The 23,153-nt window shown below is 43.4% G+C and overlaps 1 protein-coding gene across 1 annotated transcript in view; it reads left to right on the forward strand.

The window, feature by feature from the left end:
- The window catches only part of ADGRD2 (adhesion G protein-coupled receptor D2), a 44,412-nt gene that overhangs the window by 13,164 nt on the left and 8,095 nt on the right, over nucleotides 1-23,153 (forward strand). Inside the window, exons 7-18 of the mRNA XM_036749816.1 lie at nucleotides 226-504; nucleotides 3,511-3,622; nucleotides 5,446-5,565; nucleotides 6,587-6,716; nucleotides 7,529-7,634; nucleotides 9,996-10,051; nucleotides 16,018-16,144; nucleotides 17,032-17,135; nucleotides 17,747-17,849; nucleotides 20,400-20,553; nucleotides 21,898-22,031; nucleotides 22,633-22,748. Of these exons, the coding sequence (XP_036605711.1) occupies nucleotides 226-504; nucleotides 3,511-3,622; nucleotides 5,446-5,565; nucleotides 6,587-6,716; nucleotides 7,529-7,634; nucleotides 9,996-10,051; nucleotides 16,018-16,144; nucleotides 17,032-17,135; nucleotides 17,747-17,849; nucleotides 20,400-20,553; nucleotides 21,898-22,031; nucleotides 22,633-22,748 (1,541 nt within the window). The remainder of the gene's footprint in view (nucleotides 1-225; nucleotides 505-3,510; nucleotides 3,623-5,445; nucleotides 5,566-6,586; nucleotides 6,717-7,528; nucleotides 7,635-9,995; nucleotides 10,052-16,017; nucleotides 16,145-17,031; nucleotides 17,136-17,746; nucleotides 17,850-20,399; nucleotides 20,554-21,897; nucleotides 22,032-22,632; nucleotides 22,749-23,153) is intronic.

Consider the following 23,153-nt stretch of genomic DNA (forward strand, 5'->3'; position numbering starts at 1 on the left):
TAAGGATATCTTCAAATTCCATTATGATTTGGCATTGTTATAAAATTATGTTGGCATCTCTACGTAGTAATAAAAACAAAAAAGTTGGGTCATTGTTTTGATCAGAGTAGCTAAGAGACTTTTTTCGCCAATGGGAAATGCCTTACTCTCTGACTCTTCAACATGGTCCTATGCCCTGATCTGCAGAGGGGAGGGCAAAGGGAGATTTGGCTTCTCTCCTTACAGCTTTCCAGAGATGGTTTTCGAGAAGACCCTGGGTCCCTGAGTATGCCTGAGGCTACCAGCTTCTTGGGGGTCCTGGAACAGGTCCTGGCAGCAGAGGAGACCCCCCTGCAGCCAGCTGACCTGCTTGCTGTGGTGAGCTTCCTGAAGAGGGTTGTTGCTGTTGAGGTCAGAGGTCAAGACCCCCCTGGGCAGCAAGAACATCTCAGCCAGAACTTCTTGGCAGTGGTTGGCCTTCTCTTGGAGGAGCAAACTGAAGCCCAGTGGCTGGAGATTAAAGAGGTAAACCTCATGGCTTGTGAGGGAGGGTCCAGCTGCCCTTGCTGCCCATCCATTGGCCACAGAAACCTCTAATGAGACCTTGGGACACTGCAGAACAGCATCAAACCTCAGTTTCCATATTTGTTAAAACCGAATAAGAATTCCTGCCTTCAGGGTTTTAAGGAAAGTTATTTGTAAAATGCAAAGTACGACAGAGAGGTTTGTTCTTAGGGCACTGTCTATCTCACAGAACCAGCTGTTTTAAGATTCAAGATGAGGTACAGGAAAACGCTTTGCAAACAGTGTTGCACCATTCAAATGTGAGGTGTTATATTTGAGATAAAAACTCTAATATTTTGGTCTCAGCAGAACATACTATTCATATTAAATCATAGTCATAAAATTTTATACCTGGAATAAATCCTAGAACACAGAAATGGGGAAAGGTCTCTCTAATGCGATTGAACCAAAATCTGTAAAGCACCTATTACTTACCAGGCACTATACACCATGATGGGAATAGAACGATGAGAATTACATAGCTGTTGTCCTCAGGGAGTTCACAATCTAACAAGCAGGAGAAGATGAATACATTTAACTTGTTAATCATTATGCCCTTATGAAGTATTATGGAGAGAGCCTGGTATTTGGGAAGGTCAGGGTTCAAATCCTGGTTTCCATGCAGTCATCTGTGTGACCCCTCCCTTTTGCCTAGAGGCAGCTAGGTGGTGCAGTGGATAGAGCTCTAGGCCTAGAGTCAGAAAGATCTGAGTTCAAATCCAGCCTCAGGCACTCATTAGCTGTGTGACCCTGGGCAAATCAACCTCTCTAGATCTCAGTTCCCTCAAGTATAAAATGGACTTAATAATAGCGCCCACCTCCCAGGATTGTTGTGAGGATCCGATGAGAAAATGTTGGCAAAGAGCCGGCAGCATGATGCCAGGACAATGCCCGGCACATAGAAGGTGCTCCCTCCCTCTCTGGGCCTCAGGTTCCTTATCAGTAAAATGAGGAGCTTGGGCTAGAATCAGGAGTGCAGAACCTGCTCCTCGAAGCCACACCTGACCCTCTAGGGCCTTAAGTGCTACCCTTTGATGGAATCCAAAATGTATTCAATCGTTTGGATCCAGTCAAAGGACCTCACTTGAGGACCTGGAGGGCCACGTGTGGCCTCAATTGAGGCTGCAGGTTCCGCACCCCTCGCTAGATGGATTTTAAGGTCTTTTTTGATTCTAGGATTCTTTGTTCTGCATGCTAAAGTTCTCTGTTAGAAAGTGTGTTCTAATCCTGACATTCTACATTCTAGCACTTTAAGCCATCGGGCCCTTTCCAGCCATCTTGGTCAGCATTTACTTCTTTCAGCTCTAATATTCTATGTGTATTCTAACATTCCGTGCTTTGAGATCTCTTCTGCCTTCATTCTTTGTCCTAACGTTCTGTGGTCTCAACCTTACAACTCAATGCCATTATTTATTATTCCTATATTATTACTTATAATGATATAATAATATTACTATATTATTTTATTATATTATTTTTTTCATTGCATTTTATTTTATATTATATTATGTCATATTGTATTTATTATATTATAGTATTATATTTTATTATACATTATATTCATATTACATATTGTGATATTATATGATATAATACTAATATGTTAAAACAATGTAATAATAATATTAATATTCCATGTTCTAAGTGTGCTTTCAGCTTTAACATTCTCGAAGACTATGGAATATATACAGTCTATACCATGGGATCACATCTGCTCATATGACTTAGAATTGTTCTCTAGAACAAGTCTCATACGTTTCCTATTGCTCCAACTAGAGCCATAGGTTCCAAAAGTGGGCAATACCACTCCTGGGGGGTGCTGGCATGATGGGGGGAAGTAGTAGCTGTGAGTGCAATCGGGGGATGTTGAATAAAAATAAGGGGGCAGTGGAAGCATAAGGAAAGAAGAAAAGAGTAGAAAATTTTGAAAAAAGCATTCATACATGTTTCATGTATTGTGGAGCTAAAGTCGTAGTGAGTACCTGATCTTACAAATAAACACACAAAATACAAATTATAACCGATCAGTGGTCAAATCTGCCAACAGGTCTTAACAAGCAAGTGCTGGCAGGTGAGCATGTCCACATTGTCAAGAGGTCCAACATGCATCGACAGGAATGTGTGCATGTAATGACTTGTTTACAAGACGATACTATACACTATATTGCATCATCAAAATTTCAATGCGGGAAAAAACCCACAAATTTACAATAAATTATTAAATTTAAGATGTATCATTTTAAAAAATATACTTTATATTTTTAAATGATGCCAATTTTTTAAAAGAGCCATTAAAAGGTTAAAGAAAGTAGATGGGGGGGGTGCCACTGAGTAATTTTTTTAAAGGGGGCAGTAGGCCAAACGAGTTTGAGAACCTCTGATCTAGACTATAAACTACTTGAATATGAGGATCGTATCTTACTTTATATTTTTCAAAGTACTCAACAGAAGGCTGAGTACTGCAGTAAGCTGCCTAAAGCACCACATCTCAGTATTTACTGTTTCATAGGAAGGTAAGTGGTGCATTGGATAGAACCCTGAGCCTGGAGTCAGGGCCTGAGTTCAAATCTGTCTTAGGACACTGGGCAAGTATAACCCTGGATAAAATACTTAATCCTGTCTGTAAAATGGGGATAATAATGGCACTTCCCTCCCCAGGGTTGCTGTCAGGATAAAATGAGATAATATTTGTAAAGTGTTTTGCCAACTTTAAAGCACTATATAAATGCTAGCTATTATTGGTGGTGTTGTCGCATTAACCACACCATGGAGACCTTCTGTTAGCACAGATCGTTGAGAAGTGTCTCAAAGTGCCCAAATACAGTGAGGTGCACTGGTCAGTACCAATTATAAGGCAGTTCTTTGCGGATGTGGCAGAGCTTGTCTGAGGTTGAAGGGCAGGGATGCAGCTATAGAGGAAAACGGGGCACTCTTAGCTCAGGCGACAACCGTGGGCTCTGTCCTCAGATCATCAGAAGTCCCATGGTCCTGGTGGAAAGTGTGAACCGCATTGCCACCAGCCTGAGCCTGCTCCTCACAGCCGAGAGACCCAACATCTCCATCCAGAAGGGCCCTATTGGTGAGTATACACAATGACATCCTGACGCTGGCTCTCTGACTATGTGAACTTGAGAAATGTACTTCCTCCCTGGGCTTTACTTAATTTCCTCCTCTATAAAATGGGAATGATCAAGCTTGCACTCACATCATCTCAGAGTTGAAGAGAACATTCCTTTCTACAATATCTCCAACATGTGATCATCCAGCCTTCATCTGAAGACCTCCACTGATGGAGAACTCATTACCTCTCAAGATGCCCCATCCTACTTCTAGATTCCTTCAAATTGCTAAAAAGTTCTTCCTTGTATCAAACTGAAATCTACCTCCCTGTAACTTCTCATTGTTCCTAATGCTACCCTCTGGAACTAAACAGCATAGTTAAATCCCTGGGTGCATGACAGCTTATAGAGATAAGGCTATAGTTTGGATCTGTGATTTCATTAGGGAATTCCCAGATGAAGAAAATCCCTCCAACAATGCAGATCAGCATCTCTTCTGAAACTGATAGTCTTAGAGAATTACCTGGATCATTGAGAAGTGTATTCGCAGGGTTCTTAAAGCAAGTGATCATAGTCCTCCAACCCCCCCCCCACTCCTACCCCAAAGTCTTCACCAAACTAAACATCTCCGATTTTCTCTTGTGGCATGGTCTCTAGTCTCCTCAAAATCCTCATCCTCATCTACTAATGTCCTCTCTTTGTAGAGGTTCCCCTGGGTTCTAAAAGGCTATGCCTGTATATTACAAGATCTGACTAGTTCTCCAATCCATCCTCCCCACAGCTGTTCAAGGTGATATTTGTAAAGCTCAAGTCTGACAACGTCCCTCTTTGATCAGGAAAATCCAGTGACTCCCTCTTCCCTCCAGGATCCACTACAAGTTCTTCTGCTTGGCATTTAAAGCCCTTCACACCTGGCTCCTACTTATCTTTCTAAGCGTATTTTATAATTTATATTTATATTATTTACATATTTATAATTATATAATTCTTCCCTCCGGTCATCTTATGATCTAGCCAAACTAGCCCTCTTATGGTCCCTCGCACACGATAGCTCATCTCCCATCTACATGCCTTTGCAAAAGCCATTTTCAATGCCGGAGATAACTCTTCCCTCTTGCCTCCACCTCTTATAAATCCCTAGTTCCCCTCAAAGCTCCACTCAAGTATGACCTTCTATATGGGTCCTTTCTTGATCCCCCAGCTGCTTGTACCTCCTCCCTTGCAAAAAGTCCCTTGTATTTATCGTGTATAAATTTTATAAATGCACAGGTTGTTCCTCCCTTGTAGAATGTAAGCTCCTCGAGGGCAGGAACTACTTCATTGTTGTCTTCATGTTCCCAATGCCTGGCACATACCTCATAGGAACTTAATAAATGCTTATGGATCAATTCAATTACCAAGCAGGAAAGACTTGGTGAATAATCCCAGTGATAGACTATTGTTTGAGGACCAAACCAGAGACATGAGGCTCATTACCAGAACACTGACCATAGCAATTAATGAAGACCTGTCTACTAAGGCACCACGTGGTGTCATCCCTTTGAAAACGAAGGCTGAACAACAACATGGAGGAGAGCTGTGATCTGCCTCACAGCCCACATCAGTGAAGTCATGGGTCCTTGATATGTCAAATCTTATACTACTTATACTGCCATATTCATTTGTATGCCCAAGCCCAGAGAGGAGGATGGGGCAGAAGGGAGGGTCTGCAGAGGGATGGACTCTGGGTCAATGTGTTGAGGATGTCCAGTTCAGGGGAGAGCATCTAAACCTGAAAACACAAAGTTCCAACCATCCTGAGCATGGGGAGCTCTTCAGCCTTAGGGCCCTGCTCTTTCTCTAGGCATCGAAGCTAGAAGCCTGAACCTGAGAGACTTGACCAGTGGTGACTTATTGGAGATTCCAGGTGGGCCGGAGTATATCCAAGTGCCCTTTGAGGAAGTTAGAAGACTTCAAGGAAGAGGTGAGCTTTGGGAGATGAAACTGGTACACTCTATCTGGGAGAAGAGCCTGAAGGATTCTAGACTCTCCTCCACCTCAGGGCTCAGTTTCTCCTCTAAAATTTATGAGGGAAGAGAGCTCATAGAAATTCCTCCCACCCTTCAGATGTTTTCAGGCAACGGTATCAAACATGTGGCAGCAGGCTACTACCACGCTCCCAAGTATAGCCCAAACCAGATTAAAATATAATTGGGAAATATTTAACAAAACAAAAATACAATAGAACATAGATAATGTAAATATGAACATAAATTATATTAATATAACATAGTATATAATGTTATATGCATAATATAATTAAATATATACATGTTAATACCTATTAATGTAAAATATTATATTATTGTATTATATAATAAAATACATGATTAATATCAATATTAAAATGGCATTAGTAATAAATAATATAACATAATTGTATATAATTACATTATATTATATTAATATAACATTATAATGTATAGTTAATATAACATAGTATATTGATATATATTTAATATGTAATTAATATAACATAATAATGTTACAAACTTAATATGTAACCTGTAGGGATCCTCATGGCCCAATCTATAGTTGAGTTTGATACCACTGTTTTAAGGCGACAGACAGTAGTGCTTGGTAGGGGGAGAGGGGGTTGACTCTTCAGGATATGAGATTGAGGCTCAGAGGAGAGCCAAGGGCCCAGTCCTCAAGGAGCCCCACTTTGAGAGAAGAGACAGAGTCCCTGCCTCTGAGTCCCCCAGTCTGAGGGGAATGACATGTCCCCCGCTCTCAGGCAACCCCCAAACATGAGAAGGATGACATGGCCCCTTGCCCTCTGGGAACACCCAGCCTGAGTTGGAAGACTAAACAGTTACAAAGGAAAATCTCCACTGGCCTAAGTGAAGTGGGGCAGAGAATGAATGAGGCTGTGGGACTGAGTGGGTCAATCATTTGAAGAGGGTGTGGTGTGCCTAAACAGAGAAAATTTCCCATACGCCCAGGTCTCTCCAGAGTCACTGTGATCAACACCTGGTTTGTCTACAGTGCCCTCCAGCACTCCTTGGGGTGGGAAGGGCAGGACGGTGGCAAGGTCCTCAGTCAAAATGTCTCCATATCTGATGAAAGGCAAAAGTGAGTGGGGGCTTTTCTCCTTGGGTCCTTCTGGGTGGCAGCTTCTAGGGACCAAAGGATCCTGATCATTGTGGATGCCTTTTTTTTTCCTTGATTGATGGAAGGGAGGGAAGGTGTGATGGTGGGGAAGGAAAATAGAGTAGCAGAATATTGATTTAACTCAAATGCCACCCCCAAAAGAAGCCTCTACTAACTGCCCCAGCTGCTAGTGCCTCTGTCCTATCAAAATGACTGTATTGATTCTGAATATATTTGTATATGTTTCTATGGGCACACATCTCCCACTATGTAAGGGAGAATGTAAGCGCTTGAGGGCAGGGACTGTTTCATTCTTGTTTTATATCTCCAAGGCCAAACACAGTGCCTAGAACACAGTAAGCACTTAATGTTTGCTTGGTTAACTGATAGTTACATATAGGAAGGCCTTTAAAACATGAAATGTTCGCACTGAAAGGAATCTTAGTACCTAGAATGTTAGAACATAGATCACAGAAGATTTGAACTAGCAGGAACCTTAGAGCATAGTGTTAAAGCTGGAAGTGGCCTTAGATGATAGAATATAATAGTTTAAAAGGCATTTAGAAATGATCATCAATTTATTAAGCAGGAAAGAGACCTTAGAGGTCATGTATGTCAGAGTTGAGAGAGGCGATGGGACTTATAGACACACAGTAATAAATATAAGAGCTAGGACTAGAAAATAGGTGCCTAAGATGGGAAGTGACTGGAGCTAAGTCATCTAGCAAACTTGTGGCTCTTCCCTCTCAGACAAGGTTCTTTCCATTTCAATACATTCCCCAATGTGTTTCTAGGTACCTAAGCACCCAGGTGGGGTCAGCCATCATCTCATCCACAGTTCTGGTCAACCTCCAGGAGATCAGCACAGCCGTGCATTACCATCTTCTACACCGGACCCAGGTAAGGTAGGGTGGGTGGCAATCTCAGTGACAGATCTATTAGAGACCTAGACCACAGTCCTCAGCCTCAAAAAGAGGTACATTCCCCTTCCTTCCCTATTCATCCCACTAGCAAAAATGTTGATACTCAGAGAGAAACTTTTGGACAGAAGCAGAGAAGTGCTCTATTTATCTGCTTTTATAGATAAATAGCAGAAAACATAGATCTATTGAATAAATATTACAAATAATAGTGTAGGGGATAGAAAGCCAGCCTTGGTTTCAGGAAGACCCAGATTCAGGTCCTTCCTCTAACACATGCCCTCCAAGCTCTCTATGGATCATCATATGAACCTTCCCATACCAATGCAGAGCAGTACCTTGCTCTTCAGCTTACAGTCCTGGCTAATTGAAGATTAAGTGATTTGCTATATCCAAAAAGAGAACAAAGAAAGAGGAAAGTAACCCACAGAAACAGCTCTTTTTGTGGTGGCAAAGAATTGGAAACTAAAGGAATGCTCATCAATTGGGGAATGGCTGAATAAGTTGTGGTTTATGAATATGGTGGAATACAATTGTACTTTAAGTCATGATGAAGGGAATGGTTTCAGAAAAACCTGGGAAGATTTGTATGAAGTGATGCAAAGTGAAGTGAGCAGAACCTGAAGAACAATTTATACAGTAACAGCAATATTGTGAAGGAAATCAACTTTGAAAGACTTAGTAACTGATCAACACAATAATCAACCACAGTTCCAAAGGACTCATGATGAAACACGCTATCCACCTCCAGAAAAAGAAATGATGGACTCAGGGTACAGACTGAAGCATATTTTCTTCTCTTTCTTTGTTTTCCTTTACTTTCCCTTTTTTAGGGTGAGGAGAACATGGCTGATGTGGGAATTCATCTTGCATGACTACACATATTTGTAATGGGTTTTGTTTTTCTTGCCTTCTCAATGGGTTAGGGAATGGAAGAGGAGGGAGATAATTTGGAATTTAAAATAAAATCGAGTCACATGTGCCATATGCTGTTACTAGCTGTGTGACTTTGGGAAAGTCAACCTTAGATTCCTGAGGTCCCTAAAATGAGGGTTATAATTTGTACACTACCCATCTCACTGGGTTGTTGTGGGAAGTGCTTTGTAAATCTTCAAGAACCACATCAAAATTTGAGCGACTTTTAGAGAGGCAGCATGGTGTAGTGTTTAAGAGCCTGGACCTAAAGTCAGAAGACTTGAGTTCAAGTTAACAACTCTGAGACTAGGTCACAGGATCATATTTTTAGAGCTAAAAGGGATCTCAGAGATTCTCTAGTTTAACCCCCTTATTTCATAGATAAGGAAACTGAGACCCAGAGAGTTTAAAGGACTTTACCTAATGTCATATAGGTAATAAATAGGAGAGCCAGGATTTGAACCCAGCTCCTCTGACTCCATATTCAGCATTCTTTCTACTGTATCATTTGCAATCTCATGCAAGTCATTTAAGCACTCTGTGCCTCAGTTTCCTCATCTGTAAAATGAGGATAATAACACTAGTATTACCTGCATCACAGGGGTATTTTGAGGAAAGCCTTCTGTAAAGCCCAAAGAGCTTTTAGTCAACATTTTATTTGAAATTCAAACTGTTCTCCCTTCCTTAAGCACTAAAAGTCACATAGTGTTTTGGTGCTTAAAACCCTAATTCCCCTTCTGGGTCCCTAACCCTTTCCTCCATCCCTGGGCATCCATTGCTCTCAACCCTTCTCCTTTGTTCTATAAATGGAGAGAGCTGCCACCAGGACTTTCAATGGCTCCCTTTTCCCTCTAAGGATCCCATACAGACTTCTCTGTCTGTCATTTAAAGCCCCTTTACCAGGAGACTCCAATAAATAGACTTTATGATTATTATTATTCTATTATATTTTATATTATTATATATTTTATTTTATTAAATAGACATTACTTGTTAGATATCACTACCCTTCCCTCACTCTACATTTCAATCAAATTGGCTTTCTTGCTGTTCTTCACATGTGAAAGTCCATCTTCCATCTCCATGCCTCACATCGGTTATCCCTCACCTCTGCCCCTTCAGAAGCCTTCATTGCCTTCAGAACTCAGGCCCAGTATCACCTCCTACATCCAGTCTTTCCAAATCCCCCAAGCTCCTGGTGCCTCACCCCAGAAATTAACTTGTATTTATTTCATATTTTTACATATAGTTGTATATCTACATGCTGTACACTCCTATAGACTTCAAGCTATCTGAGGGCAAGGTCTGTATACCATCGGCACCCAGCACAGTGCCTAGGCACCAAGCTTAACAAATGCTTGGTGATGAATTGGGAGGGAAGTGAGCTCTCTCTACCCTTCCTTTCTTGCCTTTTCTTTCCCTACAGGGCTTTTCAGATAAACTCGTGGAGCCTGTCTGTGCCTTCTGGAATTTCAGTAGCAGGTGAGGTAGCCTTGATTCAGGAGAAGGCAGCCGGGCCAGGATTTCCTGGAAAGGATGGGAGAGGGCAAGTAAAAGAGGGTAGAATCCCTCACTTGGGGGAAGGAAGGGAAGATGGAAGGAAGGGGAAGGGCAATCCCACCAGATCTGGAGTCCAAGGCCCTGGCTGTGAATCCTGCTCTTGCTTCTTAACAGTGGTGTGACCTTGGGCACAATTACTTAATCTTTCAGGGTCTCATCTGTTAAAACGAGAAAGCTAGGATAGATCAGAGGTTCTTAACTTTTTTGTGTGTCATAGATGACTATGAATGCCTTCTCAGACTAATGTTTTAAAATATATAAAATAAAATACATAGGACCACCTTAGTTATCAAAATTTTAAAAGCTGCAAATTCACAGTCTCCAGATTAAGAGGCCCTGGATTAGATGATATCAAAAAAATTGTCTAAGGGCCCATGGGTAGTAAGTAGTAGCAGCTGCATTAGAACTCAGCTCCTCCAACTCCAAATCCCACATTCTTTCTACAGTACCATGGGCAACCTGGGGCAAGTCACTGACACACTCTGAGCTTCAGTTTCCTCATCTGTAAAATGAGTATAAAAATACTATCACTGGCTAGGTTATTGTGAGGAAAGTACTCAGTAAACCTTAAAGTGCCGAGGAAATGGGAGTTAATATTTTTAGTCAGAATTTATTTGAACCATCTTCATTTGTTGTCTCCCTCACATATTAGAATGTGGGCTCCTTGAGATCATACTGCCTTTTCTGCTTGTATCCCCAGAGTTTAGCTTAGTGCTTTACCCAGAGTAAGTGCTCAAACACTTTTGCATCCATCCATCCATCCATCCATCCATCCATCCATCCATCCATCCATCCATCCATCCCTCCATCCATCCATCCCTCCATCCATCCCTCCATCCCTCCCTCCCTCCCTCCATTCATTCAATCATAATGTCTAGTGTCCCTTAAAGCTCTAAAATTCTTTGATTCTGTTCAAGGTGAGACTCGCTCCTACAAGGAAATAGTATACTTGATCCAGGATTGGCCTTGGGGGTGAGAGGAGACTAAGGAGACTCCTAAGCACACTAGAGGCCCTGAACGTGTGATTGGAACCTTCCTTTTCAGTCTTTTGATTTTCTCTTCTGTTTATCCAGACCTAAGACGGTTGACTTTTGATAGTGCTCAGTGTAATAGGAAAAAACAAAAAACCCCACCTGGACTTAACTTAGAGTTAAGAGTTGTGACTCCTCTACTAACTAACTCTGTGACCTGAAGAGAGCAGCTCCCTCTCTGTGAGCCTTGCCTTTCCCTTTCGCAAGAAGGAGGTAATGGTTCCTGCCCCACCTACCTCACAGGATGGTTTTGAGGATCACGGGGCAGCATGGTACAGAGAAAGGCATGTTTTTCAGTCACAGTTATCATATGTAGTAGCTGTGTGACTGTGGATAAGTCTCTCAACCTCTCTTAATTTTGGTCATGGATGACCTCTGAGGGTCCCTTCCAAGATTCAGTGATTCTCTGCAGAACTGGAAGTGACACAGCTGAAAATCATGTTATTAGCAATGCTACAGTGACCCCCTCTGGCCAATGAGGAAAGGAGATACTATTAATGGAGTTTGAACTTGGCCAACTTCACAGAATCACAAATTTAAGTCCAACAAACATCTGAATAAGCATTCCCTATACAGAGATAGATAGATAGATGACAGATAGATGGATAGATGGATAGATGGATGGATGGATGGATAGAGAGATTGATAGATAGATAGATAGATTAGATAGCTAGATAAGCAGATAAATGAATGAATGAATGCCATTTAGCCTGTGTCTGAAAACCCTCAGCCTCTACCTCCTAAAATCAAGGCAGCCCCTACTTATTGTTATATTTATTCTTAAATCAAGCCTAGCTTTGGTTCACTGTAACATCCACCAGCACAGGTTCCCCACCCCTGCAACAGCCTATTGTATGCAGTTCTGCCCTCTGGGACCAATCAGAATGAGTTTAGTTGCTCTCCCATAGGATAACCCTTCACGTACCTAAAGACAGCTAGGATGTCCTTCCAAGTGTTCTCTTCCTCTCAGATTAGACATCACTGGTTTCTTAAACCAGAGTCTAGGATATAGCATTGTTTCCAGCAGGGAAGTGCTGGATAAATGCTTAAGAGCCAGCTTGACATACTTTTTGGCTTCAACTTCATCATGATTTCTCCATTGCTTTCTTAAATCTAGACCATCAACAAACAATAAATGAAGCTCTGATTTGTAACATTTGCAAATGTCCAAGGTGTAAACGCTCACGCTGAAAATGTAACAGGAGCTAGCTCACACACAGCCCTGGCTCTCCGGTCCTCTCCCCATCCTAGTCACTGTCTGCTGCTCATGCTGGTTTGTCAGTGTCCCTCCTGAAATGTGGGGCCCAGAAATGAACATATTTCCAATGTGGGCTGACCAGGACGGAGAGGAGGGAATTGTCACCACCCCAGTGCTGAATGTGAAATTCCTCTTAATAAAGTCTAAGGTCCCATTAGTTTCCTTGGCTGCCATGTCACTCTGATGACATCCATTGACACCCACATGGAGCTTTCTAGACTCCAAAACCCCCAGAACTTGTCTATACTAACTCTTGCCTGGTCATACCTTCATCTCCCCATACTTACTCTGTTTATATAGGACCTGACATTTATCGCTCCTCAGTTCCATCTTGTTAGATTTGACCAATCATTCTCACCTCCCATCACTCTGAACTTCATGGGCAGATCCACTAGATCAACAAGGATCTAGCAGAGTCCTGCAAACTCATTGTATGAGTGTTGGACCCCCAGAGTGCCCACCCCTTTGTGAAAGCTGGGCATTACTTCTACCCCACTCCGCTCCTTTGAAAACCTAGGCCTTCCTCTATTCCGTACCTACCTGTTGGGTTTTCATATTTATATGTTTCCCTGGCTTTCTGGGTTTTCTTTTGTTTTTTTTTCTTTTAAAGAATTCCCACTAATTTCCAAGGGAGGGAGTGGGGGAACATGATTCCTTCCTCTTACCTGAGGGGAGTGTGGTAAAAAGGAAGGGAAAGCCTTTCCATATAACTGAAGGGTTTGGCGGGGGGGAGAGGGAGTATCCTGGAGTGATGGGTTCAGGTACTATTGTCTGCCCACCATACCTTCAAACTAGAAGGGAGAGAGAGAGAGAGAGAGAGAGAGAGAGAGAGAGAGAGAGAGAGAGAGAGAGAGAAGAGACAGAGACAGAAAGAGAGAATATCTATGCCTGGATACATATATACTATGTATATGTATACATACCTGCCCACGTATGTATGTATGTATGTGCATATTTAAAGTCATAGCTAGATATGTAAATATATACACACAAATACAGTGGAGGGAAGGAACTGTTATTCAACACTAATTATGATGAAGACCCTTGAAGCGATGCTGCTGCTAATAATAATCATAATGGTGATGATGATTTAATATTATGGCAGCCTAGAGATCCTCAGAACTACCCTGAGAAGGAGGGAGGGCCAGACTTTTTAACATAGTTTTATAGATAAAATAACTGAGGTTCACAGAGGTTGGATTCACCTTAGTGATAAAACCTCCTGCCCTGCCCCCTAACCATAATAGAGGATACAGAATTGAAGAATATTCCGGTTGAGTCACTCAGGTTGGTGCCCAATCTTTCCCCCTAAATCAGAAGTTCTTAATCTGACATCCATGAACTTGCTCTTTTAATATTTGGATAAACACTATTTACATATAAGGGGCAGCTAGGTGGCCCAGTGGATAGAGTGCTGGGCCTGGAGTCAGGAAGACTCCTCTTCCTGAGTTCAAATCCAACCTCAGACACTGACTAGCTGTGTGACGGTGGGCAAGTCACTTAACCCTGTTTGCCTCAGTTCCTCATTCATAAAATGAGCTGGACTCATGGAGAGTCTGACACAACTGAAAAACAACAATCATTTAGATATAATTGGTTTCCTTTGCAATCCTATGTACTATCTTGTGCTTTTAAAAACATTATTCTGAGAAGGAAGAAAGGAAAGAAGGAAACAAACCTTTTTTTAGTGCCTACTATGAGCCAGGCACTGTGCTAAGCTGAATATTACCTATGATTATTGTATAGTATGGATGAATATTATCTTATTTGATCCTTACAACAACCCTGGGAGATAGATGCTGTTAGCATCCTCATTTTACAGAGGAGGAAGCTCAGGCAGACAGAAGTTAGGTGACTTACCCAGGGCCGCACAGCTTCGATTCCAGACCCAGCATTCTATCCTAGCTGCATCTTGGTGGTTACATTGGCTTCACCAGACTGTCAAAGGTGTCCCTCACTCAAAAAGCTTTAACAGCCCTGACCTAAATGATCCGGGGTCCCTGATAGGAGGGGGTTCTGTCTATCAGCTAAGTCCAAAGTCCCCGAACTCCATAAAAGCTATAATAACCATGATAATTAGCCATGGATAAAACTGCATCTATTTGGTGCTCTTCATTAATAGTGTTTGGGCTCACAGGGGATGGAGTCAGAAGGCACCTCTGCTTTCTAGGTGAGGAAACTGAGACCCAGAGAGATGAAGGGGATTTATCTGTTCAATCATTTTGCAGTCATGTTCAACTCTTCACGACCCCATTTAGGGTTTTCTTGGCAGAGATACTGGAATGGTTTGCCATTTCCTTCCCCAGCTCATTTTACAGATGAGGAAACTGAAGCAAACGGGGTTAAGTGACTTGCCCAGGATCACCCAGCTAGTAAGTGTCTGGAGCCGGATTTGGACTCAGGAAGATGAGTCCTCCTGCTTCCAGTCCTGGCACCACCTAGCTGCCCCTATTGAAGGAATTGCTCACTGTCAATTAGGTAGTAAGTGGAAAGGCCTAGATTTGAACCTCGGATCTCTGACTCCTGATCCAACATACATCTCCCTGTATCATGCTTCCATTGCTCAAGCTTGAGCCAGGTCCCAAGGACAATGGGGAGCAGAGGCAGGATTCAAACTCCAGGTCCTCAGAGTTCAAATCCAGTGTTATTTCCATGACACCACAGCTGTCTGGCATTGTTCCAGTGCCTGCACATGTGCTGGTGGTGTTTTTAGAAGTTTAGTTGATGGTTTTTGCTTTTCACATCATGTTTTCTTTTTTAATTAATTTTTTTCAATTAACAAGCATTTCTATTCTCTTGCTTTCTCCTCCCTCCATCCTCATAAGAAAGACAAAATGGGAAAACAAAGCCTTTTCACATACACATTGCTACTCCCCTACCCCAAATCCTCCCTTGAACAAAGAAAAGGTTGAGGAAAACCAAAGGGATGGAGCGATCACATCTGGGAATGTAGGCAGCATTCCACACTCATAGGATGATGCATTTAGAGCCGGCATGGGGAAGGAAAAAAGGGAGAGAAGGAGGGAGGGAGGAAGGAAAGGAAACAGACATTTATTAAGCACCTACTATGTGCCAGACACTAGGCTAAGCACTTAACAAATGTTACCTTATTTGATCCTCATGACAACCCTAGAGGAGTTGTGCTCCTAGGGGCTATTATCCCAACTTCACAAATGAGGAACCTGATTCAGACAGAGGTTAAGGGACTTACCCAAGATCACACAGCTAATAAGTGTTTGAGGCAGGATTTGAACTGAGGTCTTTCTCACTTCAAACCCAGCACTGTATCCATTGCACCCCATCCCCTCCCTCAGGGAAGAAATGATTTCCTTACAACACTGATTCACAACAAATTGATCCTTACAACATCCCTGTGGGATAAAGAGAATAGGTATTATCACCCCCATTTTACAGATTAAGGAGCTGAAAGGAAAAATGGTCATGTCTAAGGTCAGATACCAAATTGGTGGCAAGATTCGAATCCAGCCTGGTGGCAGAGGCCTTGTCCCAACTCCCTGGGTGGTAGGGAGAAGGGGCACAAGAAAGACAGTATGAGCTCATTCTAATGAAACAACCCCTTTGTTTTCTTCCCATCCCAGCCCTGAGGCTGGGGGCTCCTGGTCCAGCAAAGGATGTTCAGTGATTGCTCAGCACCCAGGGTCTACCTCCTGCTTCTGCAACCACAGCACCAACTTTGCCATCCTCTTACAGGTGTATGACATCCAGGTGGGTCAGGAAAAGGGAAGGAAGGGCAGGGAACCGTGCCTAGTGGGAGAGTTAAGGGGTTCGATCAGTCCTGGAAATAGTGAGGTGACATAGTGAATCGAGGGTTGGACCTGAAGTCAGGAAGACCTGAATTCAAATCCTGCCTCAGACATTTATTTACTAGCTATGTGACCCTGGGCAAGTCACTTCTCCAGTCTGGGCTTCAGTTTCCTCATCTCTAAGTTAGGAGAATAGGAGACCTACCTCCCAGGGCTGTGTGAGGACCGAATGAGATAATATGCAATGCAGTTTGCTAACATTAAAGTGCTGTGGAAATGCATGCTGCGAATGTTATTGGTACTATCACTAATAATAATCCAGCTGCAGTCATCAGAGTCCCAACTGGGCCAAGGTTGGAGGGTGAGGGGGGGTTGAGGGAGAAGTGGGGGAAGGACATGAAGGAGGGCAATGTTAGAGTTGGAAGAGACATGAGAATGTAGATTGCTAGAGCTGGGAAGGTCTGCAGAACACACAGTGTCAGAGCTAGACAGAAATTTAAACATTGTCTAGTCCAGGGGTGGAAAACCTGTGGCCTCAAGGCCACAAGTAGCCCTCTAGGTCCTCGAGTGGGGCCCTTTGACTGACTCCAAACTTCACAGAACAAATCTCCTTAATAAAAAGTTTTGTTCTGTAAAACCTGGACTCAGTCAAAAGGTTACACCCAAGGACCTAGAAGGCCACACTCCAGTCTAGTCCAACCTCCCCAATTTAAAGATGAGGAAACTGAGACCCAGACTGGAAAAGTGGCTTGTCCCAACTAGTCATCCTCACGTGGACAGAAAGGGTGGAAGAAGGCTCCAATACCCCCAACCTCCATGTGGTTTTGCCCTATTCATTTTTCCAAACAGAGGAGCTCTGATGAGGAGTCTGTGCTGAAGACCCTCTCTTTCATCGGCTGTGGTGTGTCCTTTTGTGCCCTTATCACCACCTTCATCCTTTTCCTGGCTGTTGGGTAAGGAGTCTTCAGACACATGACAAACCCTGCCTTCGCTCTGCCCCAGACTCCACAGCATCTCAGAAGCCCCACCCCACCCCGGGGCTCATGTGATCTCATCCTCAAACGTCTTCAGGGAAGGAGATGCTCAGATGCTCCCTCCAACACTGGCCCTCCTGCCTAGCTGTCCTTAGTGATCAGAGCTCTAACCTCTATTCCAGCTAGAGGTGGGGAGAGTACATGGGAACTTCACACCAGGGTAAAGTTTGGGGAGGAAAGTTGGTATTTCAGCTTATTCTTTTTCCTTCTCTTCTTTCCTTCGGCACCATTCCTCCCTCTTCTCCACTTCCCCCTCTACCTCCTCCTCATCTCCTCTCTCTCATCCTTCTCCTCATCTCTTCTGCCTTTGCCAACTCATCTTCCTCTACTTCTCTCCTTTTCTTCATCCTCATCTCTCCTCCTCCCTCTTCCACTCACCCTTCTTTCTCCTTTTCTTCTCGCTCATCTCCTTGTCCTCATCATCTCTTCTCTTTTTGCCTCTTCATCTCCTCCTCTCCTCCCTTCTCACATTCTTCCCTCGTTCTCCTCTCCTTCTCCCCCTCCTCTTTTCCTCTGTCTGTCTCTCCCAGGCTCCCACAGTCTGAAAGAACCACCGTTCACAAGAACCTCATCCTTGCTCTAGCAGCAGCTGAAGCCCTTCTCATGTTCAGTGAATGGGCAAAAGCCAAGAAGGTGGGCAGTCCTAGCCCTGGAGATGTGTGTATGAGTTGGAACATGGAACGTGGGTCCTGCCTAGACAGAGAAGGCCCTAGGTCTATTGCATCACAACCTCTCTTCCTCACCTCTCCATCCTCATTATACCTCCCTAAGAGAGGAGGAACATAATGAGTATTCCCATCCTACAGATAGAAATCCGGAAGCCTAGAACACTTTTGCATCTTATAATTGCTCTACAATCCACTCAGAACCAAGGATCATGAAGCCCCACCTATGTGTTTTCTCTTACTAGGCTAATCAGAGTATAAACACTAATTCAAAGTAAAGACATTTAATCAAATATAATTAATCAGATTTAATCAAAATAAAGATTCCCCCGGAGGCACAGGGGTATACTCTCCCATGAGTTACCACACCTTCATTGGGAGAGGTTACGTAACAACAGGGTACATCCAAAAAAATTGTATGGAAGAGCAGCTAGGTGGTGCAGTGGTTAGAGTGCTGGGTCTCAAGTTAGGAAGACCTGAGTGAGTTCAAATCTGTCTTTAGACACTTACTGGCTATGTGACCAAGCCGAGTCACTTAAATCTCTGTTTGCCTCAGTTTCCTCAACTGTAAGTTGGACAATAATACACCTACCTTGCAGGGTTGTTGGGAGGATCAAATTAGATAATATTTGTAAAAAGCACTTAGTACTGTGCCTGGCACATAGTAGGTGCTATATTTTTTGTTGCTAAGTCCTACCCCACTCTTCACAACTCCATGGACTGCAGCACGCCAAGTCCTTCTATCCTTCAGCATCTCTTGAAGTCCAAGCTTACGTCCGTTGTTCCCATCACACTATCTCACCATCTCATCCTCTGCCGTCCCCTTTTCCTTTTGCCTTCAATCTTTCCCAACATCAGGGTCTTTTCCAATGAGTCCCATTTTCTCATTATGTGGCCAAAGTATTTCAGCTTCAGCTTCATTTTTTGACCTTCCAGTGAATAGCTTGAATTAATTTCAGACTATTAATTAATTAATTTTGAAATATTGACTGATTTGATCTCCTTGCTGTCCAAGGGACTCTAAACGTCTTCTCCAGCACCAAAATCTGAAAGCATCGATTCTCTGGCGCCCAGCTTTCCTTACTGTCCAACTCTCACAGCCATTCGTTGCTACCATGTACGTATTAGCTAGTATTATTAACTCATACCTCTGATGCTACAGGCTCGCTCTCTGGGGATGTCCTCACACACACTGCTCTCTGCTGCCATCTACTGGCCTTCAGCCATTATGCATTGCTATCTTCTTCACTGTCCTATCACTGATGACCTTTAACTCCTTTGTGATTCAAGTCTCAGCCAACCAGGTAGAGAAGCCCTGGACATTTTTAGTCCATCTTTTGAACTATTTCTTTCAAAGCTACCTGTTCACATTTACTCAGTCTAAAATTGGATAATTAAACTATAGCTCCCAAGTTCCTTTGAATTCCTATTATACCTCTGGGTTGCTGGCTTGGATCTCCTTCAGATCATCCTGGGAATTCCACTTAAGAAATCTGCAAAGAAGTAAAATTAGGGATTCTTTTCAACCCTCTTAATTGCCTCATAAGTCAAGTAGGGTGCAAGACTGAAAAGGCCTGGGTAAAGCTGGTGAGCCATGCCCTACTTCCTCCTCCCACACTTTACTCACTCCCCAAACCCAAACCATGTTATTCCCTACATACTTTTGGAAATAATTTCCCATGAGATATCTCATCCAAACCTCCAAAACCCCACGGTAAGAGAAAGAAGGCAAAATATATCCCCATTTTACATGTGAGGAAACTGAATGAAACTCAGAGATGGAAAGTAACTTAACCAGGGTTACCCAGAATTAGTGGCAGTCAAGACAAAAATCAATTATCTCCTGACTTTCTTTGTACCACTCATTCTAGTGAATCAATCGATCAATTAATAAACATTGATTAAGTGCCTCCTATGTGAACCACCCTCCTGATGCTGCTGCTGATTTTAACAGCAATTCTACCTAATAGCCACCTACCACCTTAGGGTGCGCTTCACATATGAGATCTCCTTTGGTCGTCACAACTGCCCTTCGAGGTGGATGGTATTTATCATCTCCATCTTATTGATGTAATAGAATCTCAGAGACATGAAGTGACTTCCCCAATGCCGCCCTTCTGATAAATGACAGAACCAGGACCTGAACCCAGGTCTTTTCCATATCCGGTGTTCTTTCTATATGTCACACTATTAGTCATTCTTTCAATCATGGAATGATGGCACTCAACTAACATTTCTTTAGCATTTTTACGGTTTACAAGGTGTTTTCTTCTCACAATAGCCTCAGGAAGTAGGAAGTGCTCTATTGTCCCCACTTTATGGATCAGGAAACTGAGACTCAGAGATGGGGAATGACTTTACCCAAGGTTACTCAGTTAGTAAGGATCAACCTCAGACTCTAACAGGGATCTTCTGACTTGAGTGCCATGAGTGAGGTGGGAGGGATTTGAAGGTCCGAGGTGGCCCAAGATGAGGGAGGTGATGCACTGGTTCTGGTATTTGCCCTTCCCGGTCCCAGGCAATGTGCATGGTGCTGACAGCCTTCTTGCACCTCTTCTTCATGGCTGCCTTTACCTGGATGCTGGTCGAGGGCCTCCTGCTGTGGAGCAAGGTCGTAGCTGTCAACAGGAGTGAGGATCAGCGGATGAAATTTTACTACATGATAGGCTGGGGTAAGGACCGAGCTCCTCCAGGAGGCCCCTAAGGGCAGAGAGGTGGGAGGGAGATGAGGAGATGACTATACTATCTCACCTCTTCAACTGATGATGTCTTCAGGATGCAGCCTGTGTGGGAGGGAGGCATATGTGTGGACCAAAATGCTATGGAAGGAGTGTTGATTTGGAATCAGAATATCTGAGTTCAAATCCCAGGCCTACTACTTACTGCCTGTGTGGTCTTAAGGAAATGACAACCTCCCCAGGTCCATTTTCTCTTTGGTCAAATAAGGTAATTGGACTAGAAGGTCTCTAAAGTCTCTTTTAATTCTAAATCCTATGATCCATCTCCACCTAGGAACCCAGGGCTTTAACCACTATTCCATATTGCCTCCAACCTTGAACCTGGATTGGAACCATGACTACATATGCCCAAATCCTATCCCTCATGACTTCCCCCAACCCAGACCCAAACTTTCTGTTCCCCATCCTCCAGCTCTCTCACAATTCCACCTGGGAAAAGACCCCCAGGGTCTAGGAGGTGGTACAAACCTGAGGCCATTTGGTCTGGGGTAGGTGGGAAGAGAAGCTAGAAATGGCAGTTAATATCTTATTGGTCTTGATGGAATTGAGGGGATTAGGATAGCAAGTGGTTAATTGTGGGAACTGAGGGAACCTCATTGACTCCATCTTGTGCCTCAATTCTGAAGCCAGCTCAGCCCTTTCTTTTCAGTTATGGGTCTAGTCTATTTTCTCTCCTGTGAAAAAAACTTTATTCAATTATGGGAATTAGGAGAAAACCTTATTGTATTGTATTGTTTGAACCTAGCCTTGTGTGGCTGGGAAGCTGGACCATCTCTACTTGCTGCTTAGAGACCCTTAACCAAGACCAGAAACTCAATCAGATCCAAAGATTGATGCAAGGAGTGTGCTCACAATTGTACATCTCAAGTGACCCATATGTCTTATCTGAAAACTGGCCCCATCCTGACCCATCAGTCATTGTTTCCATGTTTGTTTGATTGGGCAAGTGGGACATCTTTCTTTCTGAATTCAGGGAATTGTTCCTATCTACTCTTCCCCTCCTAACTTAGAAAGTCCCAATCTTTCATCCAATTAGAAATCAGATTACCTAATGTTGTATTGTTTCATTTTAGTTAAGTGGCCTTATTTGGTTGTTTTTAATGTATAAAAGCCTGTCTCCCCTTATACTGAGGTCCAGCCCTAAGCTAAGGAAGGGGCCTGGTCCCGATTTGTCAGGTAATTGGCATGAATTGCTTAAAAAATCGATATGCTTGGAAGATCAAACCTTTGTTTCCTCAGTCATTTCCTCTTTCATCCGCCATACTTCACCTCTTACAGGTATCCCAGTGGTCATTGTAGGTGTCACTCTGGCTTCTTCCTTTGATGGCTATATGGCTGATCATCACTGCTGGCTTAGCTTGCGAAATGGGGTCATTTGGGCCTTTGCAGGACCTGTCCTCTTTGTATTGACTGTGAGTGAAGGGCAAGGACAAGGGAAGGCCTGAGGGGATGGCTCTGAAAATTGGGATTGGACGGAAAGATAATATTCAGTGAAGCTCAAATGAGAAGGTCCCAGGGAGTCCAAGAGAATGGTGGATCCTATGGGTATAGGAAGTGAGTTTGGGGGACAAGGGTGAAAGGAAGAGATCTGAGAGACCAGAGATGAAGCTTAGAGAAGAACAGGACAAGAACAGATCCTGAGGACATAGGGGATAGGGGATAGGTTTTTAGGAGGACTAGATTAGGGCCAGGAAAATTGTAGGTCCTGAGGAGGCTGATGGGTTGTTATGGGGGATGAGGATAGAGAAAAGAGCTCCAAGGAAAGGGAAATAAGATCCAAATGGACAGGGTTGTTATTGGGTAGGAGGGGTACCTGGGGGTGAATCCTGAGGGTCGAGGGTATTGGATTTTAGAGGGCCTGATAAATAGTAGTTCTTGATGCAAAAGGAAGGGAGAAGGAGCAGAAAGCAGGGTGCTGAGGGAGAAAACTAGGGGAAGGATCCAGGAGGGATAGTGAGAATAAATGTGGAACAAACAGAAGTAGAACATGGCCATTCTGCACCTGACCCACAGGTGAATACCTTCATCCTATTCCGAGTGGTGATAGTCACCGTGTCCAGTGCCCGGCGCCGTTCCAGAATGCTGAGCCCCCAACATAGCCTGGAGAGGCAGATTGGAGTCCAGATATGGTGAGGGGCCACTGGGGCCACCGGTGAGGGGTTGGGCACCAAAGACAAATTTTCACTGACAGCCTGAGTTTGATGGGGGAATGTACTCAGCTCAGTTGGCACATCTCACCTAGACTCTACAGGCCGCCATGATGACATAGTAGACAGGATGTTAGCACTTACAGTCAGGAAGATCTGGCTTCAAATCCTACCTCCAGCCCTAACTGCATGGCCGTGGGCAAGCAACAACGTCTCTGAGCTTGTTTCCTGAACTGAAAAAATGGAGATAGTGCCATCTGTACTCCTCAGAGAGTCATTGTGAGGCTCAAATGAGCTGTTGTATGCGACGGGCTTTGAAAATACTTACATACTGTGCTAATGGCCGTTGTTATTATTAATGGAAAGTGCATTGGACTAGAATCAGAA

The sequence above is a fragment of the Trichosurus vulpecula genome, chromosome 3, assembly GCF_011100635.1.
Source record: "Trichosurus vulpecula isolate mTriVul1 chromosome 3, mTriVul1.pri, whole genome shotgun sequence".
Taxonomy (NCBI): domain Eukaryota; kingdom Metazoa; phylum Chordata; class Mammalia; order Diprotodontia; family Phalangeridae; genus Trichosurus; species Trichosurus vulpecula.